Here is an 18,072-nt window from a genome sequence, read left to right as displayed (position 1 = left end):
TTCTCTGGTGAAACTGCTAAGATTGTGACTCTAAAAGGTAAGTGTCGCTGTAGAAGCTACATTGTAAATGAGTAAAAGAACCTTATCGGCATCATTTTCTGGAAAGTTTCTGTACCAGTAGAAACACTGGGGAGCTTATATGCTGGGAATATTAAAGGGGTAGGGACACTTTTACAGATGTAGTTCATTACAACATGGACGCATTGTACGGCATGACAGAATCCAAATGAAAACGAAAAAAAATCTTCTACATGTCGTACTCAACGAGATACAACGCCTCGAACACACTCCCGAGCGATGCGCAGACGTCACAGGGAGCACGTAACTTCTCGTGCGGCGGGCGAAAGCTGTGACGTCACAGCCGCATCAGTTTCGGTATTCGCGGGTTCGCATCGGTGCAAAGAACAGTCTTTTTTACGTTTATCTGAGATAACCTGGGATGATCCGTTGCAACCCCTTTAATACACAAAGCTATGCCAGCCCCAAAACGCTTCTCTGTAAAGTGCAACACAAGTATGACGAGACTCGCATGACTTCCACAAAGCTAGGCACATTTATTATGACTCTACCACAGCACTTATCTTGACAATAGTGCCTCAAAATAATCAGAGAAAAGAAAAAAGATACAGACAATCGGCTATACCGTTCGTAAAATGGCGTCCTGCGCATCTGACAGCATACTTTCTTGCCTATAGGAACGTTTTAAGGAGGCCACCTAAAAATCGGAAAAAATGCAGCAGCACAGCCAACGAAAGATGTGGCTGTTGGAATCCCCTAGAACTCTTGTGTTTTCACCGGAAGCTAGGCAAAAAGAATGTTTGTGCATTTTGTATCAAAGTAGAACTCACGTAGAAAAAAGCGGAGAAGCACTGGAATGTAACAAGCACACAAACTAAACCCGACACTCCCTGTAGCTATATCTGAGCATTGAACAGCAGAACCAGTAGAAAGGGCGTTTCAAAATCCGGGCCAAGACCTGGGAAAACATATAGTTATCTTGAGTATGCTTGGCTGAATGTTGCGGAGAATGTGTCGTGCAATACACGCAGCATATTTTTAAAAAGTCATGCTGTCATTCATGTGCAGTTTACAGTGCAAGACTCTGCGATGGAAATCTGTTATACTTCACAGAATTATGACTCCCATAGTGTGCTTTCAGGATCACCTGGATCCGGGACTCATTTTAAATGAAGAAAAAGAAACAAACAAAAAAACAGGAATTGAAATAAAGTGGTGTCAAAAAATACTAATTATGCCTGAAGCCATCAAGCTACAATGCTTAAAGAGGTTTGGGATCGCAGTGATGTCACCCGCGTCCATTTCTTTAGTGTCAACGCATGAGGTGAATGAAGATATAGATCGCAATTTCTCTTTATCTTTACCGACGAATTACTTGGAAATCAAACGAAACCATGGTGCCTGTGAGTCCGCAGCAAATTTCAAAGCCTCTGAATAATCGTCCCACATATTCTAGGCAAAAAGGTGTTCAGAAAACTTTCCAGAACTAAAAGAAGTACTCGTAGAGGAACACCACCTGCTCTACGTGCTAAGTGCTCGTGAACACTGACATGAGTCTTTGATTTGTGGTGCCCTGCAAGATTGATTATTTCGTGACTTTCAACGCTTCCATGCCTCTAAGCAGCAGTGGTGAAGTGAAACACCCTGCATTTTTTAGGACAAACTAAGGTAAGCAGCATTTCTAGGGCACACTGATTGCTCCCAGACCATAACGCATTAACACACATAAAAAGATCCTTCTAGCCATATGGGAGTGTGGGAGCAGTACAAGGAACTCCCCCTAACCATGAGCAACAACCATAAGAAAAATGACGCAAGTGTCTTCGACACGACAGAATGGCATGCGTACAAAAACGAAGCGTCCCGTCTTGCGATTCAATGTTACAGTCACACTTTCGGGATACACATAAGACTAGGAGTGTGCTTTTACTAAATGCTTATTCTTTTAAATATAAAATGGAATGACAAATGGTAAGATGGCAGGAATAATACTAGCACTACTGCGCCCCGTCGTGGCCGGTGTCTTCTGCAATTAGTCGCCAAGTATTACAGTCAGAAGACTGATCAACATTTAATCCTGGTAAAAGTAGACTGAGCTTTCACAATGAGCAGCCACAGTGAAGTAGCAATTCCTTCGAGTAACTTTCAAGTACTTCAAGCAGCAGGGCTAACTTTTCCACAGAAACGTGTGTTACACACCTCCTGGTAGCAGGGCCGCTGCTACTGTGGAATTTTTTTTTTTTTAATGCATTAGGTTTGTTTCACCTTTTCCACCATCAGAGAGTTACAATCATAAAAGCTGCTCCAATACTTTAACTGCGGCAACAGCCTGCCTACGAACGATGCTTGCTCGACACCCTTTTCCAACCACCCTTGATACACATCACAGTCGATACATGGCATGCACTTCCGAAAACTCTGCTTTTTTAAAAAATAGACACTTTCATTTAAAAAGCCACACCAGGCAGTACACGTGCAGCGACATAAAATGCGCAACGTTTTCCCGTCTTCCCGGCTGATGATGCTAGCTGAACAGTTCACTTGGCGGTTACCAGAAGGCTCTGAAGTACATATATATATAGTATTTACATCTTTCCAGTTCAGCACCAAAGGGTCCCTTTCCCTTTCACGAAGAACCTCCTAAGTTCTCCTCACGCGACTTGGGCTGTCTTGTCCGCGTGCGTCGGAATCGCGAGATGGGGTTCCGAGGCGGCTTTGAGCTCCTCGTACTCCTCCTTGTAGCTCTTCAGGGGAATGACAAAGACACTGATGTCGTCGATGGTCGCCGCCTTGTTTTCCGCAGTCCGCCAGTTTCGTTCTTTGAGCTTCCCTCGGGCATTCATCACGAGGTCTTGAGCAGCGGAAATATACCTATGTTGGACGAAAGGCTTTGTTGAAGCAGCAGGACTTGTTTGCAGATTGGCACGAATAGTTATAGGGCCGAAGCAAATATTTGGCAAAATCAAATGGCTTCTACTAGGAATGTGCCACCCAAATCCGCAAATCCTCGAATCCTAGGCAGGGATTCGAGATTCGCGTGCCAAAACCACAAAATAAAGCTCCGCTATTAGAAGTTTAAAAGTAACACGGTTTTGCTTTGATTGTTTCCGAGTTTGATGGAGGGAATTCAGACTCATGAGTTTACGTGTTTCCTGGCCGATGAACAACATGTCAAATAAGTTACACTTAGGAAGAATAATATGATGGGTATGTGGCCTTATTCCAAAATTTGTTTTTTTATTAAACAAATATATCAAATTCTGCTTCAAAACACGTTTCGGTAGAAGAGTTTCTTCCCTGGCTCTTTAGACTCTTTTCGAAGAAAGGATTCGAAAAGATTTGAGATTCGTGGATTCGCAGAAATTTCCTTGGATTAGGATTCGAGAAACCCTGGATTCGCAGTCCCAGTTCCTAGTCTCTACGCATAGCCAGAGTGGAAATAAAGTGCAAACGTACAGGAAATGTTAGCAGAGAGACCAGGTATATTTTAATTTGCAGCGGTATACAAGCGTCAGATCTCTGTCAGCATGCATTCAGGCAGTGCACATTCGATCAGTCTTGGGTAGTAACTAAGTTACTTTTAACTTGTAACTGTAACTAGTTATGTTTGGGGTTAACTAGCTACAGTAACTAGTTACATTACCAGAAAAGTAGCTTTTAACTGTAACTAGTTACTATTTCTGTGAATGTAACTGCAAAATGTAACTAGTTACTCGAACAAATGTCGATCCTTTTTTTACGTACGTACACATGTCGTATTTTTCCCTGTGGGAGAGCCACATATTGACTTATACAGCTTCTGCTTAAGTGCAATAATACTTTTATCGCACGTAAGTAGTAAATGTAAATAAATGCAGGTTTTTAACGATGTATCACCCTCTCATGGTCGTTTTTATAAAAATAACTGTAATGTAACTAAGTTACTTTCTTTCAGTCACTGTAACTGTAAGTAGTTACTTGACCAAGAAAGTAACTATAACTGTAACTTAGTTACTTGACTAAGAAAGTAACTATAACTGTAACTCAGTTACTTTTTAGAAGTAACTTACCCAAGACTGCATTCGAGGACGAAACAGTGATGTGCCACCCTGTTTTCACTTAACGAAATGCATACGACGAGTCTACCGGTGCACTTAAACAGTGTCTCTGGACGTTTCGCTGTAGATTCATTGTTTGTTCTTGCATGGCCTTTTTCCCAGCAACTACCGTAATTTCACGCGTATTAGCCACGGCTTATGCGCGATTGTTTTTTCTCACGGGTGCTCTGCGGCTTATCCACCGGTGTGGCTTATTTTTTCCTGGTATTTTCGTCATACGTCAGTTTTAACGAAAGGCCCGACAGTGTCTCTGGAACAGCACTGCCCTGCCGATGCACGAACAATGCGTAACAGGGACGCGCCCACATTCGAGTAGAATAATCTTCCTGGTGCATTCCCCCAAGCAGCTTTAACGAAAGTGGTGACAGTGATTCACGTCTATTGGAAGACTACTGACCGATCAATCCATGAAAAACGCCGAACAAGGGCACAATCCGATCTTAGTAGAATTCTAGAGCTGACCTCCTTTGTTGTACACTATGGACCACAGGGTTTATGGCCTTCTCTATGGTCTCCTTTGCCATTCAAATCAGTCGTCTCATATTGCCCGCGGCTTATCTGCCAGAAAATTTTCAAAACATTCCTAAAAACACGTCCTGCGGCTTATCTGCGGTGCGGCTTATACGCGTGAAATTACAGTAATCAAATATATTCGGTATGCAACAGACATTCGATTCGCAACTTGAATAACCAAATTCGTGTTTGGTTCGGAATTCGAATCGAACATACCAAGCAGCACAACATCTTGGCCCAATATTGGCAATACGGGTCCAATATTGGGCTGACATTGCCAATATTGGTCCAATATTTTGCCAAGATGTTGTGCTGCTTGGGTACTATAAGTATTCGCTTCGACATTCGATAAATTCGAATATTCGCACGCCACTACTCGTTACATAGCTGACCTACACGTAAACGGACTGGACTTCGACCCCTGTCACAGGGGCACACTTACGGTCTTAAGTGCATACAGTCATTAACTTCTTGTCAGACGGTCAGCCATTCGGCCTTTGCAATGAAACTGAGATTTAAGATCAACGGAGTTCCCACAAAACAGTTTACGACGTCCCATCGAAACTGCCAAAGCCTGGTCACCAAACGCCATAAACAAGATGGCGCAGATTTCCTTCAATTCCAAATAAAATGTTTTTATGAGACGTGATGTTCCGTCAATTCTTTCGCGTTTTCGGATGCATTTTGGCACTTTGCTTCTCATTCCATCTCGTCAGTTCGTAGTGATACCCTCAAACCACTCTGTGTCGTTTGCATCCAAAATTTTACGTGCACAACAAAGCTCCCAAAGCAAATCTCGTTTGCTGTTGTATTTTTCAAATTGGCTAAGCATCATCCAAATGCTTCCTCTGAGAGCTCATAGCGAGAACAAATGTAACTTCACTATTCATTCACTTCTGTTCAACGTTGGCAGATGTGTTTATCGATGAAGACATCGTCGGCAAAACGCCTTCACGAATACCATCTGGCAGCCTCCCAGGGTTTAGGGCCATATTTCAGTTACGGCCTTTCCTTAACGCCATAATCTTAAAGGCTGTATGTGTGCCTGTACTGAGATTGCGGGCTAAACTGATTTCTCAAACAGGAGGTAGCTTAAGTGCCTCAGCAGGAAGCTCTGTCATCTGTTACATTTCTCTGGCATGGCGTACCATGCCATGTAAAGCTACATGTGCAGGGTTACTGTGGTCTATTTCCACTGTTTGAGCTCTGCTTCTTCCACTTGCAACATGCAGCCAGAACAGTTCAGCGGTTCGCACTCAACTATAGAGAGAAGGACTACCGCGTGAAATAAAACGTAAAAGAAGCAGCAACCCTAATAAGAATAAGAACAGAACTGGAGTAAAAACAGACCTGAACTTGTACCGCTGAGTATCATTGGCCGGGAAGTGATCGAGAGATTTTTGTGTAATCTCGCAGACTTTCTCATTGGACAGCACGTCCCACAGTCCGTCGGTGCCCATCACCAACACGTCAGATTCAGTGAGCTCCTCCGCACTTATGTCAAACACACGTACCTGGGTAAAAGTAGTCAGAGGCGCTGTAGTCACACCAAACACAGTGCCGTGTATGCCAAAGGGAGTCTGGCCATTAGGAGGAAAAGAGGCTCGACCTGTCAATCAAATTGAGCGTTTTTCATTGGCTGCTGTTTTCTATGCGGGCTGCCATGACACCAAAATTTTCCCGAAAATGGCGGCGTAGCTTGGAACGGCGAAGCGAGGATTTCATTACCAATTTTTTTCACAAATGACATCAATTTTATTCCCTAAGTGTAGATTCTGTTGCAATTATCTTGCAAATCACCTTTAAATTACGCTCCAGTCTCAATGTTTGCCTGAAAATAACATGTTTTGTCGTCCTTGTTAAGCCTAATAACGACAGCAATCACGGGCAAATAGCGAGAAAAACGCTACGGATTGCCAAAATTTGCATTTTATGACAGTTTTATTCATGTACGCACCTTTGCCCATTCTCGATTCAATCATATTATGTTTTATAGTTAAAATACGTATAATAGAGACAGTCTGTTCCAACAAGCAGTTCTACCGGCCAATCAGTTCTGCTAGCATGCACTTCTGCTTCTGCTACTTCTGTCTTCTGCGTCTTCCCGACATGCCCCTCTCCATCCAGATGGCGCCGTTAAAAGTGGACGCAAAATCCGTTATGTTGCTTGGTCGTCAGGGAATATCCTATTCAATCCAATCCAATCCAGTTTCCCGAAAATGTCGGCACCCAGTGAATACAGATAATCTATAGCTTGGATAGCCTGGGATTAATAGCGAACTGTATTTTGCCTAGTGATTGGCCAGGGAGCTCAAAAAGGGGGTGGAGCTCCAGGTATAGGCAGGTCCCATTAATGGCCATACTCCCTTTGGTATACACGGCACTGACCGAACAGGGCCGAGGACAATGCTTACCTCAGGTTCTGCAGAGAGGAACGGCTTAATGTCGACACTGCTACTCTGAGCCTTGAGGTCGTGGTCACCAAAGCCACGTGTCACACCAATCGTTGCGAGGACCCGGCTCTGCAGACAGGAAACAATTTTGCACCCTCCCTTTATCCCAACTCCCCCAACGCGCGCTTACCCTTTTGCCCTCCCCGTAGATGAGCGGAAACTTGAGGTCATCAACGGTGATCGTCTTGTAGGCCCTAAGGTCGACAACAAAGGCCCACTCTCATACGCTGTTGTGTGGCTAGCCTTCAACACGATAAGGAAGGTTGTTTTTTTTTACTGACCACCCTGTCATGTAAGCATCCTTGCAGAGCATCCTCTTGCCGATGTCGGCTCTCACCGGACGACGAATAAACTCGAGGTACGTGAAATCGTTGCCTAGAAGCTCGGGGCGATGCATTCCCTGCAACGCACGAGATAGAAATGCCTCAAAGGCACGCTCAGAAGCGCACTTACATGTAATAGGGAAACATGATTACCAAGTGCTTGATGCGGGAACGTTCGGACTCTGGAGTGAAATCTAAGGACATTGGAATGACTTTGTTCCCTCTACAGATGATGGCCCTAAAGCACAACATATGTTCAGGCACTCTTCTGTTACTGGGGGACACCCTGGGTAATACCTGCTGTCTCCTGCATTAGCCACGTACAGCTTCCCCATGATGAACAGTGCTACAAGGACGGTGCACCCTCCGGTCATCTTGTAGTGCTTCTTGTCACGTGCTATCTGGTTGTCCTAGGGTAAGAATGGCAATAGCATGACTCCCAGTGAAATATCACAACACATCCTTCTCAACAAATGTCGCATCAACCTGGCTTGACTAAAGAGCTAATCGGCTAAGCGACAGCCATTTTTCATCGGCACAAAAGGCCTCTTCCGCTGCTATCAGCAGTAAGGACTAGCTTACCATGTCCCAGAATGCCGTTTCAAGTGCACCGATGATTAGGCTGTCTGGTGTCACCTTTTTCTCGCCAAACGGAAGGAACATGCTGTTGTTATCTTTCACATTGCCGTTCTCCGCGTGTGCTGGCATCAGCAGATCAATGACGTTCATCAGCTTTTCCTGCAAAAGCACACAGGAACAAAGTTCCCTTTTCATGTTTTGTCCCTTTTTAGATGTATGGCGGGAGCACACAGGATGCAATTTGACACCGGCGTGGTACAGCGAACTACGCTCCAATCGCCTCGGTCTTTGAGGTGCCCAGAAGATCGTTCCAACAGCACCCAATGTTTAAAAATTTAGATTTTTTCAAGTGATAAACAGTTTCAATGTTCCTTTTTCTCACTTTTGTTTTCTCTCTATCGATAATTTGCGCCCCAAAAAATCTCTCGCCCGGGGCGACTGCCCCTACAGCCCCTTTCAAGTTGCGCCACTGGTGCCCCCTATTGGGTTATTCACTCCCTAACCACCATGGCAAAGTGAGAACTTTAGAAGTCACCTGTATAATTTTCTGTAGAGTATTTGATGCAGCTACTGCAACCCCCGAGCCGGCATGGCCATCGAAAAGCGCAAAATACACCCATGGCAGTATCTGTTCGACCTCCACGTTACTGCTGCTCTGAGGAAACTGCAAAAATGCGAACGGCAATACAGTTTGCAGAATCACACTTGCAATAAGCGAAGCGTTTGCACATTCAATACTCGCACAACTTACACTATCAGTCTCAGAGCCGACGGGAGGTTCAGAAGGTGTGTTTAAGATGGTGTCGCCTTGGTCTTTCGCTACGTCCGTCGGCAACTTCGATGCTGCTCTTTTTGACGTGGGAGATTTTGACTCGGAGTTACCCAACGCCGGCGTTGCACTGACGTGCCTGCGTACGGCTCCTCTGTACACTGCACCTTGGTCTTCGTTGCGTAAGCTTTTTCCGGCATTTATAGTTCTGCATAAATAAGGCAAGGAATGCAGCGGTGGTAGATGCTCGTCCAACGCATTGTAGATGTGAGATACGTCATGCACAAGGGAAACACCAACAAAAACACTGCATTAGAAACAGACTGTTCATTAGATTGTTTTGCGTTAAAAACAACCAAGTGCGTTGCTTGAAATAAATTAGTGGGGGTGTAATGTAGAAGGCACTTTCAAAAGAATGAGTATTCTAGCGCGTTTCAAGCTTGTAAAGAACTAACATTACACGAACGTCACAAACGAATGAATGGACCAGAGTGCAGTGACTCGCTATCGTGCATCGTGAATGTCTACTCACTCTGCGTAGCCAGAATTCCATGGAATCTTTGTAATATCGCGGGGAACAATAATGGGACGAATGACATGGTCCGCTGACACCTGTATTTCATCATCCGATGCCAGCTGCAGAAAGTTAGGCCTCGTATACTTGAATTTGAGGGGAAGCTTATCGGCACCTGCTGGTTCGCCGTCCCTCACTTGCGGCAAAGCGTCCAAGCCGCCCATCACATTGTAAAGGGCGCTTTTCATGCGATTAAACATCGTGCACTGTTAAAGCTCGGAATCCATTGGGATATGCTATAGATGATGCGAATTGGCAGTCGCCGTTCTAAAAAGCAACAGTGGAAGCTGCCATATTGTTGCTCATCGGAGCGCTACCGACGCTCGTCAGCGCGACCGTCGTCTGCGTTGTGATTGCAGTTCCGCTGAAATTCGTGTGGTAGCGCCACTGCTCTTCCGCTAAAGCACAAAATTGGTTAAAAATGAAACAAATACAGTAAATTATAGGTGAATTGACGACACAGTGCGACCTTTCTTTTGATAGTAGCCATATAGTGTAATGTTCGGTTGAGCGAGTTCCGGTTTCGTGTTTTTGTTGTCGGCATTCTTCTGTTTGCCATGTGGTCGATGTTGCATGAGTGATCACTGTCCATGTCACCGTGGTTGATGTTGAGAGAGTGATTATTCTGCAGACCTATTAGGTGTTTTGAACGGTGCAACGTTCGCTCAGAATACATATCTAGAAGCGCTTCCGGGTAAAATGGATGGTACAGACGGTGCAGGCAAGCGGCCCTTAGATCAAGCTGACACTGACATAAAGCCAAAAAAGCCCAAGACTGAATCTGGTGCGTTCGAACGACACAGAAAATTTATCCCATCGGAAAGTTCCGTTGGTATCACCGAGTACATTGGAACACACAAAGGATTTACGGGTCACCTCAAACAGAGGTACGCGGAAGCATCTACAAATGACGAGAAATCATTATGTTGGAGTAATATTTGCAGGTATTCCGACTTCTTGGTCAATGAAATCGCACCATCTGGAGAAGTGGTTCGTCTGAAGTCCTTCGAAGGGCCTGCGAACGATGCCGCAGAAGAGGTACAACGTGTACCCTAGCTACGTTTCGAATATTACATATATTTGCTCAACAGGACTCATACATTAATACCACCGTGGTGTCAAAAGAGACACTGGACAAGATGAATGCCTTGGTATCCGGAGACACAGCTGGACAAATCACCATTGATGTTAGTAAATTTCGATTTGGATGAAACCTTAGCATTAGGAACGGTTTCAGAATGCTTTCCATCTTGCAGGTGACGGATCTGTCGAAAGATGAGAGGAGACAAGTGCACATCTTAGTCAGAAAGAAATTTCCGGACCTCGAAAGTCAGACGAAGATACAAGACTCGAAAAAGATCATAACGGTCGAGAAAAAAGAAAATCATCAGGGTATGGTCGTGCAGCATGTCCTGATGTTACATTTAGACGTCAACAAAAAAAACAAAGAAACTGGTGTAAAGTGGAGTATCATAAATTTTATGTCGCAGGACCAAAGAGACAAAAGTACTGGCCACACACAAGAGGCAACCACACCGCATTTACGCTGTACAAGGAAAATGCAGATACAATGGAAGCAATTAATATGATAGCTAAAGTATTGAGGTAAGAGGAAAGAATCTTCAACACAATTTTTGAAAATGTAAATGTGTTTGTAGAAATTTGAAAATGTACATATTTTTCTACCATTTCGGTGGTGCCTAACCGCGACGTACAGACATCTTGTTGCCCGACGTGCCCTTTTTTTATGTTCCTAACAGGTACAAGCCATCGCGTTTCACTTACGCTGGCACCAAAGACAAACGTGCCAAGACGTGCCAAATGGTTTCGATCTACCGTGTACCCGCGTCTCATCTTGTGGGCCTCAACAAACGACAGTGGAACATTGCCATCGGAGATGTGCAGTAAGCAATCGGATTTGCAGAGCCCGCAGGGGCTCATTGTTACTGATGGTTACCTTTCATGCAGTTACAGGGAAAAAGAAGTCAAGCTCGGTGATCTATCGGGAAACCGTTTCGGCATTGTTCTACGGTGAGAAGCACGCCCTTGGTCATGTTCGAGGATATCGTAATTGACGTGGTCCCGCACTTTTCCTTTTTTTTTTTTAAACAAGTATTAATGCAGATGGGATTTTGTAACGGCACAGTTTTAATTTAACAGAATTAAATTTGACTTAACACTAATTAATCTTCATTAAAATTTGACATTTGCTCCCTTATCAATGTTTAGCCTCACTAACTCTGTTACGTTTCAGGGGTGTCAGTGGATCAAAAGAGGACATTGAGGATGCCGTTGCATCTCTGTCTCAGAAAGGGTTCATAAACTACTTTGGGCTACAAAGATTTGGAACAACTTCTGTCTCTACTCACGACATTGGAAGGTATTTACTAAAATTTCTCTGAAGAGGGCATTGTAACTAAAGGATATACTTTTTCTTTTCTTTTTTTCGACGCAGAGCACTGTTGAAGGAACAGTACGAGGAAGCGGTGAACCTTATCTTGAAGCCGAGGGACGGTGGCGGTGGTACGAAATCCTTAGTTAATCCCCGTGTCCTTTTGATGGTGACAGTTGAAAAATTACAATATACTGCAGCCAATGCATGAGGAAGCGCATATTCCCAGAGCATTTTGAGGGGCAACACATGACCACGACCTACTATAGATTATAAATAGGGCCTGACTTTTTAGGGTTAAACCCGTATCTGCCCGATATTTACCCTCCCCCCCCCCCCCCCCCCCCGAACGAAATCTGTAAAATTCGGGTTTAACCCGAATCTACCCGGAAACATACGGGTCGCGTAGCACACTCATAAGCGTGCATTAAAATAAAGTTTGACAACATTGCTAAACATTAGTTCCATGTTAAGACAAATTTTTATTAAACAAAAAAAATCACCCGAATACACCCGAATTCCTGACGACAGAATATGCCGTAACAGGATTTAACCCGAATGCACCTGAATTTTCGAATGAAAAATATCACCAGATATTTACCCCCCGAATTTGGCCAAAAATAAAACCCGAAAAAGTCAGGCCCTAATTATAACGACCATGTCATAGGCACCCCTTCCCAGCGCCGCATTTGGAAGCTAGCGGTGGCGCTACTCGTCAGCCCAGATGTTACTTCCTCAACTTCTACAATATTTTGTACATCAGCTTACCTCAGTATTTTTGCACAAGCGGTGGACGTCCCACAAAAGATGTTTCATTCTAAAGCTGGTTATCATCATCATTCTACGCATTTTCATAGGACCTGTTGCTGTCGTCTGCTACGGTAGTCGTACGTGTGCTGCGCGTTCAGAATTCAAATTTCCAATTTCCAATCACGATGTAGATCTCGCGGGCCGAGGAGTAGCGCCCCCTAGCGGATCGTGCGGACGGGCTCCTTATTGGGGTTGCCGATTATGACATGGTCGTTATAATCCCCTGTCCAAGTCAATAACGTTTTGTTTGTTTGTTTTTGTCCACCAGGTAGACCAGACCTAGCAGCATGCAGAGAAGAATGGCAGCGGTCAAAGGACCCGCAAAAGGCACTGGAACACCTCAAACGGAAATGTATTCTGGAAGGCCTATTGCTTCAAGGGCTCATCTCGAGCGGAGTGAAGGCTTGGTCCACGGCTCTTTATTCTGTGAGTCCTTCCTTCGGGTTGATCCCGATATTATACCGCTGTCACACAGACATTTCAGTGGTGAATGATTTGAATTGTGATTCAATTGAATGATTGGCAGCAGCTGCACAGCTGTTTTCGATTACCAGCTCATCCTCAACTTGATGGAGGTTCATAAAATGCCACTGAGGAAGTCAAGGATCCTCGAAAAGGGCAGCTTGCGGCCTCATTTCCAGTGAAACACTGAACAAAAGCCCTCAGTTATGGAATGCTTTCGGGCCCTTAACGTATTAACAATAAATAAATAAAAAGCGCAAAAGAAAACTGCAACAAATCTAATGCAAAGTCACGAAACGTCAGGATTGTGGTTATTACATGTGTTTGCATGTGCAAGTTTACTTTTCTAGAAATGTTCAATGACCATTGGTTTCGACGACCATTGGAATTACCATATAGCATTTGATGACCGATAATTTGCAGATTCCGAGGAATACTCGTCTGATGTACGTGCACAGTTACCAGAGCTTTGTCTGGAACAGGGTGGTGTCCAGAAGGTTACAGAAGTTTGGTCTAGCAGTTCTCGAAGGAGACCTGATCCTTAACCAGTCTGAATGTGGTGAGGATGTTATTATTGTCAATTAAATCAATCACTTATCAACTGTGTAAACAGATTGTTAACGAGTTATGCCCTAGTCAGACGGCAAACCTAAGGCCGTTACTTCACCTGTAATCTAACCATAACTTCCAATGACATTGTTCTCTGCCCTGGTTTGTTGAAAACAGGAGGCGTACGTCCTTTTTTTTGACAATTATGAACTGCATAACTGTAATTCAAGGGGTAAAAAAACACCAAAAATGCAAGAGTCTATTTCTGCAGTAATAATAATGAGGGAGCAGCTGAAAATGCCAACAACTTTATTTAAAACACTGCCAAAATGTTTTTGGAATGCTTAAGCGCGTGAAAACATCGCATAACCTTGTTGAGCATGCCTAAGGCCCTCTGTTTTCTGCTGCGGCAAATTCAAAATTCCGCGACACTGACTCATAAATTCCGCGATTTTCCGCGGCGAGCAGCCAACAGCTGCATAAAATGGGAGACAAATTATTTTCTTGGATAATGTGGGAACAAAAAAATATGTTATAAAATTACAGATTCAAAGCACTGTTGTGGCTCAGCATTACATACATGATATCTTGTGTTCTCATCTGATGCGGTCTGTCGCCTGAAATCATTTGTCTGCTGAAAGATCTTTCAGCATCTACAGAGTTTATAGGAAGGAATTTACAATATATGCCACGGGGAAGTTACATTTTTAGTACACCCCTTTTTGTTCTTGGACTGTAGCCATTATGTAAAAGTCTTAACTTCGTGAAGGCAACCTTCCAGATATCAAATCAAAATCCGCCACTGCTACCGCTAAACTGCATAAGGGAGGGACACCGCCCCTTCCTCAGGTGAAGCATACACAATAAATTTGCGCTAATGTTATCCAAAGCTAAACTACAATCTGTCTGTTTTGTCCTGCAGCATAAACAATATCGTAAAGCAGGCTTCAATTTTGTAGGGCGGCTTCACCTCATGCAGGGAAGTGTCAGGTGAAGCCCACTTTTGGCGAGGTGTCGTTTGTATTCGGCAAATAGTCAAATTATCCGAAAGTCTGAATATTGGGTATTTCAATTTGCGAATCGGATACTTCGAGTGATTGATATTCGATTCGAAGTTGGGAACTCTAATATCCACACACCCTTAAAAATAAAGGATTCCGTGAAAATCTCTGCTAAACGGAGGATTCCGAAGGATTAATTCCAAATTCCGTGGAATCGCGGAAAACGAAGGGTCTTAACTGCATGCCACATTTCGCTTAACATTCTCGAAGTCATGTTTATGTCATTGGCGTATGTCATTGGTGGTAACTTTGTGGAATACTTTCTCTTTTTCTATCCATCAATCCTGGTATATTCGAAGTGCCTGAAGAAGTGATGGACAAACGGAAAGCCACACCGTCTGTGGTCTCCGATATTTCGTCGTGTTCAATACAGGAAGTTGTCCTGCCACTTCCAGGCTACAACGTAAACTTCCCAAAGAACGAAAGTAAGTGCGCGCATTTTAAAGGGACACTAAAGTGAGAAAAAAAAAAGTCTCCTCGCGGAATAAAAGATACCGTTGCCTTGACACCAACACAAAAGGAACGGGCAGAGCGTCGAACCGAAACATTTTTCGGTTTGTTTTCGGTTTGTTGGTTCAGCTACGGAGTTCACATATATCGGTTCGATTAACCGGTTCAGAGGCTGTAAACCGGTATGGAACCGGTTCGAGGTTCTGATACGCTAAAAAATTATAGGTAGCAACTAAAAATGATACAAGATCCCTTAGTTACGTTCTTTATGCATTTGTTTGTGATTTTTGACCAACAGGACCCCCCTTTCGCCCCTTCCCCGAGCACCAATCAAGGCAGGCAGACCGCATCACCCCCACACCAACCCGAATTGAACCGGTATCCGGAAACTGGTAACCGAAGTTTTTATATCGGTTCAGTTCCGGTCCAGCTCCAGCTAAAAATTCCGGTTAATTCAGGTTTTCAGTCTCTGTTCCGGTTCGGATTGACGCTCTGGGAACAAGATTCATCCGTCGAGTTGTTCGTGATTTATGAGCGAAAGAAACTGCAATGTATGGTTTCTCTCCTCTCTCCTTCTCAAGAAATGCGACACTCTGGGGAGGCCTCTGATTGGTCTCCTCAAATGGCATCACGCCACGATTGGACAAATCATTTGTGGAGACCAATGGGAGCCCCCTCCGCATCGTTGGCCTTCTCGAGGAGGAGAGGGAATGCGTAAGTCGTGGATTCCTGTTCCTTTTGTGTCTGCGTCAAAGTAAAGGCACCTTTCACTTCGCGGGAAGAAATTCCTGCGCGTTAATGCCTGTTTAAAGGACAGTGTGTTAGGCAACCATTGGTGCTTATCCGGCAGTTGTGAGGCAGCTCTTTCTGGTCCTTACTGAAATGTGTGTCGCAAAGCCGGTAATTAAACAGTGGCAGTCGGTGAGAAGGCACCGCTGTTGCCAGAGGCTGGAGTGTTGCGTTTGCCCCTGTACATTTTATTGTGCCTCGGCTAACAACGGCGCTGTTGACTTTTCAATATCTGCATGATTAAAAACAAATTTTTGCAAGTAGTGCAGTTAACATTCCCAGATTAAATACAAGTATGAAAATATCTCGGATATGTTACATTCCAAGTATGAGTGTTTTAATTATTTATTGCTCAGTTACCTTCATAATTATGCAGGTATAATAAGTAATCAGAAGTAGCCCATTTGTTGCACTGACTTTGAAAAGATAATTTACAAGGTTAGAATTCACAAAGGATATGTTTTGTGCACTATATGCTGTCTTCCCTTGCTAAAAAAAAAAACTCTGCTTTAGTTGCGGACTGGTACAAAGAAATCCTTGCCGAAGAAGGTCTCACAGTAGAGAGCCTCAAGACAAAGAATAAGTAAGGGCCTTTTGTTTGTAAAACAAAACAAAACAATGTTGTCACACAAATGTTGACTATAAACAATCATTTTGAGTACAGGTCCTATTCGCTGAGTGGCTGTTACCGGCACATAGTTGTCGTTCCCCATGACATGACATGGTCCGAAGTACGTTACTCTACCATTGAGGAACCAGTCGTGTTGAGTGACTACGACATCCTCAAGGGACACAACCTTCCAGAAGGTGATGGTATGTCATGCCGAAATACTGATACTTTTTTTTGTTCCCCGCACGTTAAACGCACCCCGACATTAGAAGCACAGCCAGATCGTCTTGCGCAGCAACAGACAGCCCTCCGCGGTCGCGCAGCCAGTAGTATGGCGCAATCAAAGAGATGTAGCGCCGGAGTGATGAATGAAGAATGCGACAGACATCGTGGAGTATTTAGTCCATGGGAGAGTCGCGACGTTCGATTCCAAGGATATCGTATGTCGCTGCAATCTCGGAATAAATCGCGCCAATGAGGCGGAATCGCGGCGTTGGGTTTGAGAGATTGCCGCGGATATCTCGGAATAAATCGTGATTATGAAGCAAGATTGAGACATTCGATTCCGGAGACACTGCCGCGGATACCCCGGAACAAAATGTAAATTATGTGTCCCATAAGTGTTGGGTTCGAATTTTCCCCCGCATATTGAACCCCTTCAATAAAGTGACGTTTTTGGGTAAGAAGTGTGCATCTTATACGCGAGTAAATCAGTTGGAGCTTTAGCAGGGTTGGAAATTGCTATAGGTCAGGATGGATACATACTACCTAATTGAAGATACATAGAGCCTGAAGTTTTCGGGAAATATTTTTTTCCAAATTCGGGGGGTAAAAATCAGGTAAATAAACGTGTGCACTAAATTCATGCAAATTCAGGTGCAAAAACTTCCAGTTGGCTAAATTCGGGGGGAAATCGGGCTCTGTTACTCAAAGTTACTGTAGTGGTTTGGTACAAGTGGTGATGTAACTGCATTTGCTGCCAAACAAGTAAGTTAGTGCATTCCTACAGACATCCAAGTGAGGGCAATTTGCCAGGCAAAAATTGGGTTTCACCCTAAAGAGGCAACCTTCAATTCGGGGTGCAAATTCAGGGAAGAATCGGATAAACCCCTAAAACTTCAGGCTGATACAGTTCTCCACAAGATGCATAGTGTGTACATTAGCAAAAAAAAAAAAAGGATATTGTGAATTGAAAACTGTGTACTCCATTTAATCATAACAACACCGGTCCCACACTTTCAGAAAATGAAGACTGCAGCTCAAAAATGAGGGGCCTCAAAATTGAATTCTCACTTCCACCTTCAAGCTATGCCACCATGGCCATACGTGAACTCACCAAATCCGACACCTCCGTCTGGTCCAACGAAACACCGAAGGAATCAAGCGAGAAGAGCGAAGAGGGGGGCGAGGAAGAAAACGGGGAGTACGACTACGAGTTGGACACCTCCGAGGCTGTGTGACGGGCTTTGGCAACAAATGTCCATCATTTCGGTTATCAATAATAAGGCTATTAAATACAAGCTTGCACTCTTTTGCAAAAAAAAATCTCTCAGAGTTTGCTTAGCATCGAGAGTGAAGCACGATGACCATTAATTACAGTAATTTCACATGTATAAGCAGCAC

General features: G+C 44.0%; 2 protein-coding genes across 2 annotated transcripts; one reads left to right on the top strand and one right to left on the bottom strand.

The window, feature by feature from the left end:
* Positions 1-532: 532 nt before the first annotated feature.
* On the bottom strand, positions 533-9,690 carry LOC135388178 (protein phosphatase 1H-like). Its single transcript, XM_064617564.1, has 11 exons — positions 9,285-9,690; positions 8,735-8,960; positions 8,519-8,647; positions 7,987-8,142; positions 7,702-7,814; positions 7,558-7,642; positions 7,363-7,481; positions 7,212-7,275; positions 7,043-7,150; positions 5,979-6,142; positions 533-2,889 (listed from the first exon to the last, which is right to left on the bottom strand). Exons 1-11 carry the CDS (start codon positions 9,524-9,526, stop codon positions 2,670-2,672), a joined length of 1,626 nt encoding a protein of 541 aa, XP_064473634.1. The 5' UTR covers positions 9,527-9,690; the 3' UTR covers positions 533-2,669.
* On the top strand, positions 9,687-17,994 carry LOC135388177 (pseudouridylate synthase 7 homolog). The gene is made up of 15 exons (XM_064617563.1): positions 9,687-10,213; positions 10,271-10,364; positions 10,418-10,513; positions 10,583-10,718; positions 10,817-10,931; positions 11,087-11,230; positions 11,295-11,357; positions 11,581-11,706; positions 11,782-11,849; positions 12,797-12,954; positions 13,414-13,549; positions 14,900-15,025; positions 16,353-16,422; positions 16,504-16,652; positions 17,692-17,994. Exons 1-15 carry the CDS (start codon positions 10,026-10,028, stop codon positions 17,907-17,909), a joined length of 1,887 nt encoding a protein of 628 aa, XP_064473633.1. The 5' UTR covers positions 9,687-10,025; the 3' UTR covers positions 17,910-17,994.
* The last annotated feature ends 78 nt before the right edge of the window (positions 17,995-18,072 follow it).

The sequence above is a fragment of the Ornithodoros turicata genome, chromosome 3 (assembly GCF_037126465.1).
Source record: "Ornithodoros turicata isolate Travis chromosome 3, ASM3712646v1, whole genome shotgun sequence".
Taxonomy (NCBI): domain Eukaryota; kingdom Metazoa; phylum Arthropoda; class Arachnida; order Ixodida; family Argasidae; genus Ornithodoros; species Ornithodoros turicata.
Note: the sequence above shows the minus strand (reverse complement) of the source record. Positions and strands in the feature narration are given on the sequence as shown.

What these genes read in the sequence shown, in the direction of transcription:
- LOC135388178 (XM_064617564.1), bottom strand. Translation starts at nt 9,526, where the DNA reads ATGTTTAATCGCATGAAAAGCGCCCTTTACAATGTGATGGGCGGCTTG. An exon ending in AAACGGCATTCTGGGACATG is followed by an intron (nt 7,815 to 7,986) that starts GTAAGCTAGTCC and finishes TTCTTACCCTAG; the next exon opens with GACAACCAGATAGCACGTGA. An exon ending in GATGCTTACATGACAGGGTG is followed by an intron (nt 7,276 to 7,362) that starts GTCAGTAAAAAA and finishes TGTCGACCTTAG; the next exon opens with GGCCTACAAGACGATCACCG.
- LOC135388177 (XM_064617563.1), top strand. Translation starts at nt 10,026, where the DNA reads ATGGATGGTACAGACGGTGCAGGCAAGCGGCCCTTAGATCAAGCTGAC. An exon ending in CGAACGATGCCGCAGAAGAG is followed by an intron (nt 10,365 to 10,417) that starts GTACAACGTGTA and finishes TTTGCTCAACAG; the next exon opens with GACTCATACATTAATACCAC. An exon ending in GGTCCACGGCTCTTTATTCT is followed by an intron (nt 12,955 to 13,413) that starts GTGAGTCCTTCC and finishes GATAATTTGCAG; the next exon opens with ATTCCGAGGAATACTCGTCT.